This window comes from Pagrus pagrus (genome assembly GCF_965226575.1).
Source record: "Pagrus pagrus genome assembly, chromosome: 23".
NCBI classification, from domain to species: domain Eukaryota; kingdom Metazoa; phylum Chordata; class Actinopteri; order Spariformes; family Sparidae; genus Pagrus; species Pagrus pagrus.
Genome location: NC_140205.1, coordinates 11,056,049 through 11,070,262, shown reverse-complemented (window position 1 = coordinate 11,070,262; position 14,214 = coordinate 11,056,049). Strand labels below are relative to the sequence as shown.

General features: G+C 39.9%; 1 protein-coding gene across 2 annotated transcripts in view; it reads left to right on the top strand.

The window, feature by feature from the left end:
- The window catches only part of ptpn12 (protein tyrosine phosphatase non-receptor type 12), a 50,353-nt gene that overhangs the window by 18,814 nt on the left and 17,325 nt on the right, over positions 1 to 14,214 (top strand). For both annotated transcript variants that reach the window (XM_084345619.1, XM_084345620.1), the window contains exons 3-12: positions 621 to 697; positions 942 to 1,037; positions 1,616 to 1,654; positions 2,169 to 2,240; positions 2,394 to 2,453; positions 2,578 to 2,720; positions 4,579 to 4,645; positions 4,774 to 4,851; positions 5,973 to 6,071; positions 9,632 to 9,717. In XM_084345619.1, the coding sequence (XP_084201745.1) occupies positions 621 to 697; positions 942 to 1,037; positions 1,616 to 1,654; positions 2,169 to 2,240; positions 2,394 to 2,453; positions 2,578 to 2,720; positions 4,579 to 4,645; positions 4,774 to 4,851; positions 5,973 to 6,071; positions 9,632 to 9,717 (817 nt within the window). The remainder of the gene's footprint in view (positions 1 to 620; positions 698 to 941; positions 1,038 to 1,615; positions 1,655 to 2,168; positions 2,241 to 2,393; positions 2,454 to 2,577; positions 2,721 to 4,578; positions 4,646 to 4,773; positions 4,852 to 5,972; positions 6,072 to 9,631; positions 9,718 to 14,214) is intronic.

Genomic DNA, 14,214 nt, shown 5'->3' with positions numbered 1-14,214 from the left:
TATCCAGTGACATAACTGAGGGCTGCACCGTCATCATCACACATTGTTTTTTCTTTAGACTACATGGTTAAATAAAGGAAAATGCAAAGAGAATAGCTTAAAGAGGAGGATGTTGGGTAGAGACAGACATAAAGTATGCACACACCCACAATTAGAACAAAAACAGATATCCAGTACGCTGTAAGAGGACGTAATGGTTTCTGTCTCACATACACAAACACTCTCGCTGCACTTAATGACCTCCAGGGGAGCTTCCATGACCCAACATCTGTCCTACTTTTTTTTTTTTTTATACCTTTATCCTCTTTTTCTCTTCTGTCCACCCATGCATTCATTCATTCATTAAGGCTTTTAGTGAATGAGCTGCTGATAAGACAAAGGAGGAACCGGTTCATCCGTAACAGATGTGCACTCACACACATATACTACAGGAGGAGGATACAGCTGTGTGTCCATTAACCTCTTTACATACCATTTTCCTGTAGTTTGTCCTCGCTTGCCCTCTTATTGTCTTTCCATCCACTTTTTTCTTTTTGTCTTTCGTCGTCTATTTATTCATATTTCTGAAAATATTTCAAATGTATCAAAGTATATTGTTAACTCTCTTTTTCTCTCCCCAGTTGATCACACCAGGGTGAAGCTGGCGTTAAAAACGACCAATCAGGACACAGATTATGTCAACGCTAACTTCATTAAGGTAAAAAGGCGCTGAAATTCCCTTGCTTTGTTGTCTGACATTATGTGGTTTGATTATATTTACTATGATCTATGAAACCTCCAGATAACCTGTTAGGAAACTTAACATGGTAAAAAAGTGCTATATGAATCACAGTAACATCCATTGTGGAGACCTTTGAAGTGCCTTTACAGAACATATATTGTTAAAAACGGTGGATTTGAAATCTTGCTTTATCTCTCTTTCTACCAATCTCTTCTTTCAGGGTATGGATGGCCCAGAGGCCTATATTGCAACTCAGGGCCCATTGCAGAACACTGTCATCGACTTCTGGAGGATGAACTGGGAGTACAACGTAGCTGTGAGTACCTGCAGCTCATTGGATGTTGTAAAATAAGGAGAGATGGATTGATAGAGGGAGGGGAGTAAAAGAGATAGACTGCAGCTTCCCTTTGTGTCAACTTGGATGTTTACTGAAAATGAACAGAAAGCTGTTACTTACTGCGTTTTTTGTACGAAAGCGGATGCAATAATTAACGTAATTGTAATAAATATTTGATAGGGTTGTGAGGAATTACGAGGCAGATGGGGAGTGCTTATGCTTGAACCAGATGGACAGATATGAAGGGGAGGGAGAGACGGAGCTGAGATTAGGTTTAACTAGCGCTCTGAAAAGCTGGAGGTTGCAGATTTGATTATTACTCCTGTAGGATCTCAGAGAATGATGTGAGGTATCGATGGGAGACTGAAATGTGTTATCAAAAATGATCTGAGCCATTCTCGGCTCAAGTTTTTGCTAGTCTGCTGAGTCTCCAGGCCTCACTCTGGTAACTGAAGTGTTACATAAATAGAGCATATAGGAATGAATCTATTTGCAATTTCAGATTTAGCTGTGAGTGTAAATATTGATTGTAATCCTTCCTGTTTGTGTCTCTGCAGGTTATTGTAATGGCTTGTCGAGAGTTTGAGATGGGAAGGGTAAGGCTGTGATATTTAATCCCCTTGTGTGTGTTTGTGTGTCCGTGTCAGTGCGTGCCAGTGTACATAAGTGTATGTTCACACATCTGTGTTGTATTATCCCCACCAAGGTTACAGCATGTTCTCAGGCCCATCTTTTATTTTTTTATCTTCAAAATTCTTGAAAAGTGTTTTGAATTTTGCCCTTAAAAACCTGTACGAACCCTGAAAGTAACACATTTAGAGGATTGTATAGGCTTGCTGGTGGCATTTAAAGCATTTTTATGTATTTTGTGTGCTTGCCTATTAGTGTTTATGAGAAGACTGAGAGGCTGTAACTTGCACATGCTTCTGTATGTGTGTTTTTATTGAGTAGTATCTTTCTTTTTCTGTAAATATCACTGTCAGTGTCCTCCATGTCACATTTACTGCTTATTTCAAGCCAGAAAGTGTGTGTGTGTGTGTGCAGGAAGCTGTGGTATTTGTCTGGTATTTTGTTCTCAGCCAAAGCTAACTCCTCTTCTTCTCTGTGTAGAAAAAGTGTGAGCGGTATTTCCCGCTGCTTGGGGAGGATCCCATGAGTTTTGGCCCGTTCAGAATCTCCTGTGTAAGTAGACAAATCTCTAATATCACAGCTGTGTGTGTGTAAGGAGAGCGGGGGGGGTCTTGTTTTTCGGACTCCTGCGTTTCTCACATTCTGTTCTAATGACCGTTTTAGTCAAGGATAGTGTAAATGTTCTCCCTGTGTCTTGTTTTCTAGGAATCCGAGCAGGCCAGAACAGACTACTTTATCAGGGCTTTGACGGTGGAGCATGAGAATGTGAGTTCTCTGATTTCTTTTATCGAGAAAAGCAGTGGCCATGTGTTTTTGATTATCTGCGAATCAAAAATCAATATTGGTATTTTTCTGATATTGATATATCTCACGCAATGTCTCCCTGCAGGAAACTCGGAGGATAACACAGTTCCATTATATGAACTGGCCGGATCACGACGTGCCCTCATCGTTTGACTCCATACTGGATATGATCGGACTAATGAGAGAGTACCAAGAGCATGACGACGTCCCCATATGTGTGCACTGCAGGTAGGTACAGTATAGAGGCTTTGCAGAGACGCCAACACAAAACCGCCTGTGTATGCACATACAGTAACCAAGGCAACATTTAAAAAAAGGTTGAGGACGAGAAGATAAAGTCATGAAATGGTACAGAGAGTTCATGCGTACGAATCAGATCTTTTTTAGTTAGCTCTCCAACGAGACATGTGAGTGCGAGTGGTTTTCTGTGTGGAGGCAGTAAGAATGTGCAACAGGTGGCCAGCATGGGTTTGTGTGTTTTGAAATCAAGTTTCAACACCGCAGAAAATGTTGCAGCAGTGGCTAAACATACACATACAAACACATAACTATTCTTGGCAAAGCTAGATTTCTGTTTTTAATCCAGCTTTTATAAACTGCAGATGTGTTTTATTTGTTTTATTATTATTTTGTTTTATTTCATTGTTTCACTTGACTAGAAAATTGATAAAACAGGATAATAAACCACCTAAGACATGGCCATGTGAGCCCGGCATGCCTGTTTCTCCTTTAAACACCGCCACCAATCAGACTAAGACAGGACCTGAGTACCAGAGTACTGCAGAAGTGACACTTTTTTGTAGGTCAAACCACAAGTTCGCATCACCACAAAAAGTCAATGGGATTTTTCTATTGAATTTGGATTCTTGCTGAAACGAAGCTCTGCAACGAACAAAAGTTTATGACAATATTGGCAAATGAACACCAATGTCATGATTTTTGCAGTGTAACTGCGATCACCAGAAGAAAAAGCTTAATGGTGATTGCTTATTTAAGATTTCTTGATTGATTGTTTTTCATTTAAAACATGTGTCCTCTGTGTGATGCAATACAAATATTTGTTTCCTTACAAAATGTCAGGTTACATTAATTCTAGTACGTTTTAGTGCACTTGCAGTTTAAGTTTTAAGAATAATTTGATGTATATTGAGATAATTGTGACATGAAATCTTCATATTGTCCCATGCCTACTAAACACACTTAACTCTAAATTGATCTGCAATTTAAAGGGGTTGAGTTACAGTAGTTGCAAGAAAAGTGAGTAGATGAGTCTCCGCGTTCGTTGTAATGATGTAGTTTGATGTCCCTTACAACCTCTGTATTCTGTGTTAACCACAGACCTTATTTCAGACTTCTAATTAAAACCATTTCAAAAACCAACTGACATCAAAACACTGAACCAGAAGTGCAAAAATTCTACTCAATTCTAAGTTTTAGGATTCGTGCAGCACTCTGTATACATAACACATCTTATTACAGCTGTAGTGATTAGATAAGATTGCCTTGGGCTGACAATCTAAAACTTATTTGTCTCAGAGATGACTGCACCATTTCCTCCAAGAAATAAGACTTAAAATGCAGAAGTATTTAACCAAAAAACAAACAACGCACTGATTCATGAAGCTCTGGATTCAGTTCCTCTGCTGTACACGTGTGGGTACACAAACAACACACACACACACACACACACACACACACACTGTCTCCATGTGTGTGTGATCAAGTATAATGAGCAGCCGGAGGACATTTCCTGGTTCCTCTGTTACACAGCAGGACTTAAAGCTGCGTCTCTGCATCTGTAAAGATGCCTTGTGTGGGTCGATGTGCACTGTGCTGTATGTGTGTGGAGGAACTGTGCTTGTTAGAGCAGCAGAGAGCCCCGAGACAGCATGAGATAAAGTTTTATGATTTGATGTGTCAGACGTGATGCCACATAATCTCAGCGTATGTGCAGCTACTGTCTCCATCCTGTCTGGAGCGAGGTGAACGAATGTTTGTCCCCTCAAGAATTGTTACTTGTGAGGTGTGTGCTTTTTAAACGTGCGCGCTCCTGTTGAATCTAATCTGTATGACTGTGACTGTACAGTGCAGGCTGTGGGAGGACGGGTGCTATCTGTGCTATCGACTACACATGGAACCTCCTCAAAGCTGGGGTATGTGAACACGCACACTCCCACACATGCCTAAAACGTACCTGGACTAATACACACACGTTTTATACACTGAACGTCAAGATCCAAGTGAGAGTTAACACCTTTGTTCTGTTTTGTTGCTTTTAAAGAAAATACCAGAAGATTTTAATGTTTTTCGGTTGATCCAAGAGATGAGGACGCAACGACACTCTGCCGTTCAGACCAAGGTTTGTTTTCACTTTTAATTTGTCTTTTCTTGGGCACATATATACTTCCCACTGCTCTTATGTCTATTTAAGCTAACTGAAATATAACATTTAATGCAAAGCTGGACTAATATACAGATCAATCATCTTGAGGAACCTGGGAGCTGAGGTCAACATATATTTGTCTGGTTGTCGGATGAAAAGACTCCCACCAGTTTGAAGTGTCTCAACTGGTTGTTCTTCAAATTGTTAAACAAACAAAAAAAAAAAGAGCAATACGTTCCTCCCCCAGAGGTTGCAGATCTGTTTTTTGGAAATGAAGTAAGTAGGTTTAAGCAATGCCATAGCTGTAGGGACATTTCATGCAAACACTTGAAAGGCATTTTTGCAAGTCGCTGCCTCGTGCAGAACAAGTCATCTAATATATATACAGTATATGTCACTCACAGCTTTTAAAAACATTCAGAATGCTTTGGACTATGCTGTGTACCATTGTGACACCTGTAGTTCAGGTTGATTTGGTCCAGACGGAGAAAAAAATGTGCAGTGTAACAAAACCAATCAGGTCAGGTGTGAAAGCACTTGTTTCTTTCCACACACCTGGTTTGAAAATGGACCGCAGCCTGTTTAGCAGAGGTTGACACATTCCCGCTGTTATTCGTAAGCGGTTGAGGTTGTTTTGCCACAGTTTTGACATGGGTGTGTTTTTGCATGTTTCTTGTGGAGTTGAATCAGAAGATTCACAGCTGAGTATGACAGCAAAATTAGTTATTTTAAGTGGCATAGATTCAATATAGTGAAAGCATTCTCAGCATAACAAAGCACCCGGTTTGCTGTGTCATTTTGCACCTTATTCATGGTGTTCTTCCCCGTGACACAGAGCCTTGATCCAAACGGACAAAGGCTTGAATTTAACGTCTCACATCAGATTTCTGCTGGAAGCGAGTAACAGTAATGTCATTTCTGAAAATGTGGTGCAACACATTTGCTGCCTTACTGGGAAGGTAATGAGATTAAATTAGCGTGCATTTGTCAAGGTCCTTTTATTTTTTTTCCAACAGGTTGTAAATGGATGTTTTTGAGTAAAAAAATGAGAGTACTCTGCTTTTCTCACCTCTCTGTCTTTGTGTCCCTCTCTATAGGAGCAGTATGAGTTGGTTCATAAAGCAATCGCTCAGCTCTTTGAGAAACAACTACAGCTACTGGAGAGCCCCACCAACACGCAGATACACGATGGCATGGTATGTTGCTCACACACACATTGTGCATGCAGTCTGGTGTTAAAGAAAGACAGGATGTCGCTGAGTAACACAGTGGGAAAAAAAACACAAATAATTAGTCACAGGGGAGGGAGTTGGTAGGAGTAGAGGAGAGGGGAAGAGGGGCCTTCAGAAAACCCTGCTCTTTACACCGACAGTTACAGAGTTTGAGCCAAAAAGAGAGAGAGATCTCTCGTCTACCGGGTCGTCTCAGAGGACTGCACACAGTTAGACCTATTTAAGAGGGCTAGAAAAAAAGCTTTGCTCTGTCAGTCACCACTGTCCTCATTCTTATTTACGCCACACTGTCCTCCATTACCCCCAAACACTCACACACCAACAAACACACCATGAAGTGTCCTTAATTGTCCCTGTCCCTCCTTCCATTGAACTACAAGTTCAACCAAATCACATTTTAAGAAATTCAAAGAAAAAAGTGAGTGCAGCGCTTCCCTGGGCGAATAAATGTAAAGATTTATGTTATTTTTTTCCAATCTGGTGTTGGAACATTGCAGTTATTTTTGTGTCAGGATTAAGACATAATTAATGAGATAGTGGAGAAGGTGAAGGATTAAATACGTGTGTACTTCCTGTAGCCTTTATTTGAATGTTTCCTTTTGTTTTACATTTTTTAGAAATTAAATATTTGAATCAATCAATTATGTAGCAGTCTTAGAGAAGCTACTCTGAGCAAAATGTCAGTGATATCTTCGCTTTTTAATCCTAAAGAAAAAATAAAATAGCACGGTGAAGCATTCGGTTCCAATACCTGGCTGTTGACTGCAAATGGCAAATCGTTATGGTTTCAGTGGGAAATGAAAATCATGATGTGAAAATGATTTTTCACACTAATCATGAATCATATCGAAATCACAATATCTGTCAAAATAACCGCAGTATGATTTGTTTTTTTTACCATATCATGCAGCCCTAGCCAGAAACAACCTAGAATTTGCTCCCCATAGCTGTTGTGTAGATCTGTGAAGACAAAAATAAATGATGTCAGAAGAAACAGGGATCAATGAGACAGTGTGCAACACTGACAAGACCTAAAGACACAGAGGACACAGAGAGACGATGAGAGAGTGCTTTGGCAGCGATCCAGGAGTCGACTTCCTGCGTAGGAAGCTCCGGTGACATCACCCCCTCTCCCATAATGTACTTTGAGGCTCAGAATAGACATCCGTTGGGAAAGGGAGACCCTTGCAAGAGACGGCCACTCGAACACACGCAACCGTGTTTACATTAGAAAAGACTGACACACTTTCTAAACTGTTAACTCAAATCCTAATATTCAGTATCTGAGTGGGAACACTCTAGTCAACTGTACTGTACTGTACTTTACTACACTTTTAGAAACTATTAATCATTTGTTAAGCGTAGGCGTGGCGTTTACGGAGGAAGACAACAACTCCAAGTTTGTTGCTACTGATTATCTGCTAAAGTTACAAGTCCAAGAGTGCACGGCGCTCACACACACACACACTTGTCAGCGAAACATTATCAGTGTGCTGTACTGACTCAGTCCATACACACATTGACTCATGTCCAGTCAGCCATTGTTAGTGACTAAAACACCCACATAGGTGCTCTCAATGGCAGTACGAACAATAAGCCTACACATGCACACATCCCACACACGTTTTTCAGCTCGCACGCAGGCGCCATTGTTAGCAGGAAGTATTTCTACTCAGCTGATTCTCGCAACACACATGAGCACACGTATAAAGCCCAAACGAGATGTAATCGGAAACCCTTTGGCTTCACTATATGTACGTCCAATGCACTCAAGTTCAGAGCTGAAGTGACTTGATTTGCCCCCCCCCCCCCGTCGATGACGGCTGAATTCGTCCCGTCATCTTCTCATTATCAGAGTTGAGAGGGAGTCAAATTAATGAGTCACGGGGGAAGAGAGGAGAGGAGCAGGAAGACGAGAGCTGAGAGGAAGACAGAGACGGTAGTCGGGAGGAGGAGAGCTCCTTTCAGAAACGGGTTTGATCCTTCAGTGAGGCAATTTTGTAGCAACTTTCTACCTCTGTTACAGAAACACGTAGGAGAGAAGAGAGTTAGTGGAGGGGAGTTAGAGAGAGCGAGGTGCTTTACATTTCTGCGGTAATTATAAAAGCTGCTGTTAGGATGAGTGCTGAAATTGGCTTGAGGGTAATAGAGTCTCATGAAACAGTCTAGCTGAACTAAATATGTACAGTGAAGCGATATAAATAGAGACGCATACAGTAAAATGTCTGTGCAGGCAGTATATGAAAAACAGAATGACATTTGAAAAGCTGTCTGACTGAAAGTAGCAGTAAACTCACTGAAGCAGAGGTTTCTGCGTTTAAGATATCTGTGCTTAATGGACGTGGTTCTGAGGCTGACTGGGAGCAGATCCTTAAAACAACAGCAAGTAAACACAGAATTAAAGAAGTATTGTTTGCTTCAGAGCAGCAAGATGTGAGGCTGCTTTTAGGTAATAAAAAAGCCATTTTAAACATGAAAACATGCCAAACTCGGTTTCATTTGGTGTTTCCAGATGATTTTGTACATTTTAATTACTTCAGAGTGCTCAAGAGTTCAATTAGACCAAATCCGATGAGAGAAAATGCATGGTCTTTACATCAAGAAGTAGTAGTATTTGTATTCAGTCTTCACACATAATATAATAAATATAAACAGTATAAACAAAGTCAACATTCCATGTATTTAAGTAGTGATTTAACAGGCTTACATATGCCTGTGCTACATTCTTGTCAATTTAAGCTGCCCTCCAGAAATACGAAAAAAAAAAAAAAAATCATTCACACTTCTAAGCCTCAGAAACAGCTTTGTGAAGTCTTAATATGAAAACCAAAAGTGAATGACACAAGATATTTCTTATTGGCTATTATTATTATTATTATTATTATTATTATTATTATAATTATTAGAAATACATCTAATTTTCCCGAAAAAGAGAAACAAATACCTCCATGATCATATTTGCTCTCCTGTGTTGACTGCTGTACACAGTCTGGGAGTGACTTTGATTTAGCTCTGAACCATATTTGCATTATTTTATAATAATAATGATAGTAGACACATTATTTCCCTTTTGAATCCCTAACATTTGTTTATTAAAGCAGTGCAGCAGTTAGACATTGAAGTGTGTGCATATTTTTATGATCTGTGGTTTTATTTACAGATGAACCCTTTAAAATATTTTGAAAAAGGTATCCTACCATCAAAAATGTATATATTACTCATTTTTGAAAGGGGCTGTATGTAAAAATTTGTTGCAATTTACACATATTAACCACTTTTTTATTGCCCGTATGTGAGCAAATTGTAATGCGACGTCAGAAATGAGACCTTCCCCGTCTCTCTCGGTTACAAGCCTGTGGATGATTTGTTTAAGTTATTTAATGCTGCTGGACTGTGGATGTCTTTGTGAAGGTCTCGGGTCGGATTTTCGTAGCTTTTATGATGAAAAACTGTCTGGAATATGTAAAATCAAGTTTTAAAATGAAAATTTCTCACTAAATGTGTCTTGTGTGTTAACTGTGCAGGATGAAAGAAGTCCAGATAAAGCAGGCCAACAGTCAGATGATGAGAGATGGGACACACCACCTCCAAAACCTCCCCGCATACGCAGGTAAGACGTTGTTTTATGTTTGGATGCTTTGACCTTTTTCAGATTTTTTTTTTAGCTCATCGGCGCATACGGTCATCTGTTCTCGCCCGCTTTAATTAAGGTTCGCCAAATGCTCGCAATGTGGATGTGGCTGAAGGAAAAAAAACAAAAAACTCATCCTCCACACGGATGAATGAACAAGCTCACGCAGAAGTGAGCAGTAGGTGTGAAGTGGCCCATCACTGAACACAGTGGGTGTTGTGTTTTGGAGGAGGGACGCCAGAAAAAAAAATCCCAGCACAACAGTTTATATGAAGCGCACAATGAAAACATATTAAACTGACCAAACAGGAGCAGCAGGCGTCGTTTTCACCTCGAACGAACTGCAGCGTTCTGACACATTAGCTCCCCGTCGGCCCACAGATGCACCCGGCCTCCACTTTACTGAAGTTAACTTCTGTTTGGCTGTTAACAACTGTCGTGGCCTGAGGAGGAGCTGTATTTATAGATCATTTTGCAACACTTACCAATACTCTGCAACAGTACGCCGTGTTGCATGCACCACAACCCTAGGGTGAGTTTAAGTAGAACAGCTATATCTTTCATCTCCCCCTTCTTTGAGAACAAATACAGGCTTTTTTCACACTTGCAGGCATTTGGTTTCAAACACACACACGACATTGTATTTGTCATATGCAAACTGTAAGTACACCCTATCTTTTCCTTGTATTGGGTGATTTTTCATTTCGTTCTCAGCCCTCATCTTCTTCCCTCTGCTCCCTCTCCTCTTATTTTTGAGTTTGCTGCCCAGCAGGGGTTGTGTTCCACTTTCTCTCAGCCAGTTTATCTTCTGTCCCCCGTCTTCTGATTTATCCATAGAAGGCTGTTAGTGCGGCGATACATACAACTTTTTAAACAAGCCAACAAGATAGAGGCTCAGAGAGTTGCCTCGGTGCTGTTGCTTTAATGTCACAGAGGACGTTCTGTTGCCAGGAGACTGTTTCACTTAATTACCTGTTGCTAGAAGCATTGTCTAATAACATCCAGTTTAACAGCATTCTGTGCGTCTGTGTGAATCATTCGCTCTGTGCTAATCCGTTTGATTTAATTTAAAATTAATTCTTCACTCTGAACCCATCTTCATATTCTTATCGCTAGAAAAATAATCCAACATGACCTTTGTTTTGTTCTCCTCCTGCTAAAATTACCCTGCTCTTCTTGCTGTGCTTGAATTGTCGACTGCACCAGGCGGTTTGAAGGGAAAGCAAACATTTTTCAGAGCGCCTAATTTTGGGATGTAGCTCCAAATGATTTGTTTACTGAAAAGTTTCTTTCCTCCTCTAAGTAAAACATCCAAATTTGATCAGATGCCAAAATAGGAAGCTTTCCTGGAAGTGGGACAGAGCGCGGCTGTCAGGAATATGTGTGCTCCTCTCTCTGCTTGACTCCTAAATCTTGCACTCAGTATGTGTCTTTCTCTCTTTGTGTCATCCCTCAGTTTCCCAATGAAAAAAATGTCGAGGTCTAGTTTAAGCTTGAGAGTATTCTGGCGATGGTTGGAGCTATTTTTACCAACATAGTCCACATTCTGCCGGCCACACTCCCCCTGGGTCACTTCAGGAGTGTCAGTGTGCGTATGGGAGTTTTTTTTAAGTGTGTGTTAGAGAAAAATACTGCAGGAACTCTGAGGCTGGCATCAAGGTCCCACATACTGAGTCATGGATTTTACATGCCGTGCATACATCCGTATTTACAGCCACGCCCTGAAAGACTCGTATCAATCAGTAGCACTAAAAAGTGGCATTTAAATTGTTAGATTTTTAGTCTTGTGCAGTAATTTGTTGATCACATTTTCCCTTTTAAATAATGACATTAATGATTTTGCAGAGCTGCAACTGCTTTAAAATCAGGTTTTTCATCTTTACTTGATTTTTTGCCTTGAATTAAACACTTTGTAGTCGTTGATGTTGATATTCAGGCCCTTTGTGATGTCTACAGAAAGATCTATAACCTATAAAATGTTAAAGGTTAAAGGTGCAGTATGTAAGAATTAATACCTCAAACAAATAGGAGGCAGCAAATCACCTGGGTAATCTCTAACTGTTGATATGTTTTTATTTCTCGTACTAAGTTTTAAACAATATTGCTCCGTAATATGAACAGATTCGGGGTCATGTTGCCACAAATATGGTGAATTTTGGTTCAGACTCACCTATCTCTACCCTCCAACATATGCTAATCAAGAATATCAAGGTCTGTCTTCATCTGCGGCACCAATTCAGGCAAATCCATCCTGATGTAGAAAAAACAAGGTCCAAGGTTGATTTTATTCATCTAAGAAAAATCGTGGGAGTTACAGCGCTCCCATCTTAATCAACCAACATGTATCATGGAACGTGATCAGAAATACTTTAATTGATGTAAGATTATTCTTCTTATTCATAAATTCCTATTTCACAGTATCTTTTGAGGGATTCTGTGCTGAGGAGATTAAACTCTCCAAAACAGCCACCTCAGGCCTCATTGTTGGAACTGGTACATGTCTCCTTTCCTTGTTAGCATTTCAGGTCGCTAGTTCTTATCACTTGCAAACAGTCAAATTGATGATCATCTAATCCGGGATGCTGACACGCGCATTTGTTTAATCAGTGATCTAAATCTGTGTGGTCTGACTGTATGTGTGTGTCAGTGTGTGTGTGGTTAGAGACTTTTCCTAATCGTCTGTATGCATCGCTCCTCTGAACAACCTGAAACAGGAAGTGTCTCTTTAAGCTTTATCACTTTCTGTCACATCCCGCCGCTGTGAACCAACACTCTGATTAAAAATGCAGCATCTTCCCTCTGGAGTACAGACGTGTGGAGGGCACAGTGCTCTCGCTGTGTGTCTGTGTTTGTGCGTGCATGTGAGTGTGGGTGGTGTTGGTGCATAAATCTCAAGTTCTTGTGAGGGCGTGCATCTGTGTGCATTCGTGTGTGTATGTACATGATGTTTGAGTGGCCAAGGTTAGCTCTTTACGCTGTCCCCGGCATGCCAAAGCAGTATGGATGATTATAGTGTTTTTATGCTTCAGGGCAAACGTGGAGAGATTCGAAGTGCATGGTTAGTTGTGTATGATGCCGTTTGAAGTGAGTTTAAGAGTTTCAGAGTAGTTGCAGAGATTCTGCAGAAGCTTTTCACAAATTTCAGAATAAATCTGACTCAAAATGTTGGGTCATCTTGTTTATACATCCATCTATCTTTATCTACAGTAGAGCTGCAATGATTAGCTGATTAATCTGTTCATGATTGAAAGAAAATTAGTTACAACCATTGTGTTTTTTCTTTCGCTGCTTCCAGCTTCTTAAATGTTAAGAATTTGTTGCTTTTTGTGTCATTTAGGAAAGGTGTTTGGTTTTTGGACTGTTGGTTGGACAAAAGAAACAAATTGAAAAATAATTATTGTGAAAATAATCTGCAGTTTAATCAATAATGTAAATGATTGTTAGTTGCAGCTCTATAATATATCCATCGACAGGTAGTGTTCGTCAATGTACAGTATTTTTCAAGATGTAAAATTTCTACTAAAATGACATATTTGATATTATTTCAACTGTTATTCGTTATATTGCTATTCCTTTACTGTTTATACAGCAGCCTCCACTATGGGTGCCCACAGGACTTGTTAAAGTTGTTTACAAACACATTAATAAACACAAACATCTGCTTACAACTACAGCAGAAGTGCAGAAAGAATTTTTTACCTCCGGCGAAGCAAAAACAAACATTTTACAGCTCTAAGATAGATGTGACTAAAACATTTATTTAATTTTTAGAACATCTGTTCATGCATCACTAATCGAGGGAATCCGCTCCAAAACGTTAACATGACTCTAACGAGGCGGGTAAGCTTGTTGAAGAGGTTAATGGTGTTTTGGTGAAAGCCACACTAGCACCATTCAACTAAATCAATGAAAATAAGGAAAAGGTAGCTATAAAACAAGGTCGACTATGAACATCCAGGTCTTGGTACAGTGGTTGTTTTGCAGGGTCGCTGACGTTTCTGGTGAAATTGAAAGAAAGGTGAACGTAAGTGTTGTTTGGCCGCTGATGCACATATGTAGAAACACTAATTTTACAGATTATCCGCACATTCAACATAACATTCACTGTAGTTTCATAATTTGCTACAGATAAACCGATTTGTTTTGATGTTACTGAAAGCTCCACTGCTTCTTTTATCCGTTTGATGTAAACCCACATAATATTTTGATACATACTCGCATTTTTCACGGATGTCCTCGATTTCATTCATCCCGTTGCTTCTGCTTATTTGTTTTCCTGTAATAGCTCTGCTCCCCCTCAGGGATCATTTATCTCATCTTAGAGGGAGACAGTCGCCACCAGTGGGAATCATCATCTGTGTAATTATTAAAAACAGTATTTTTTTATGCTCGCTCAGGCAATGAAGATTATATAGAAGGAGAAAAATCTCAAAGATAATTCATGTTTTCATTAAAGAAAGCGCCAAAGGAATAATA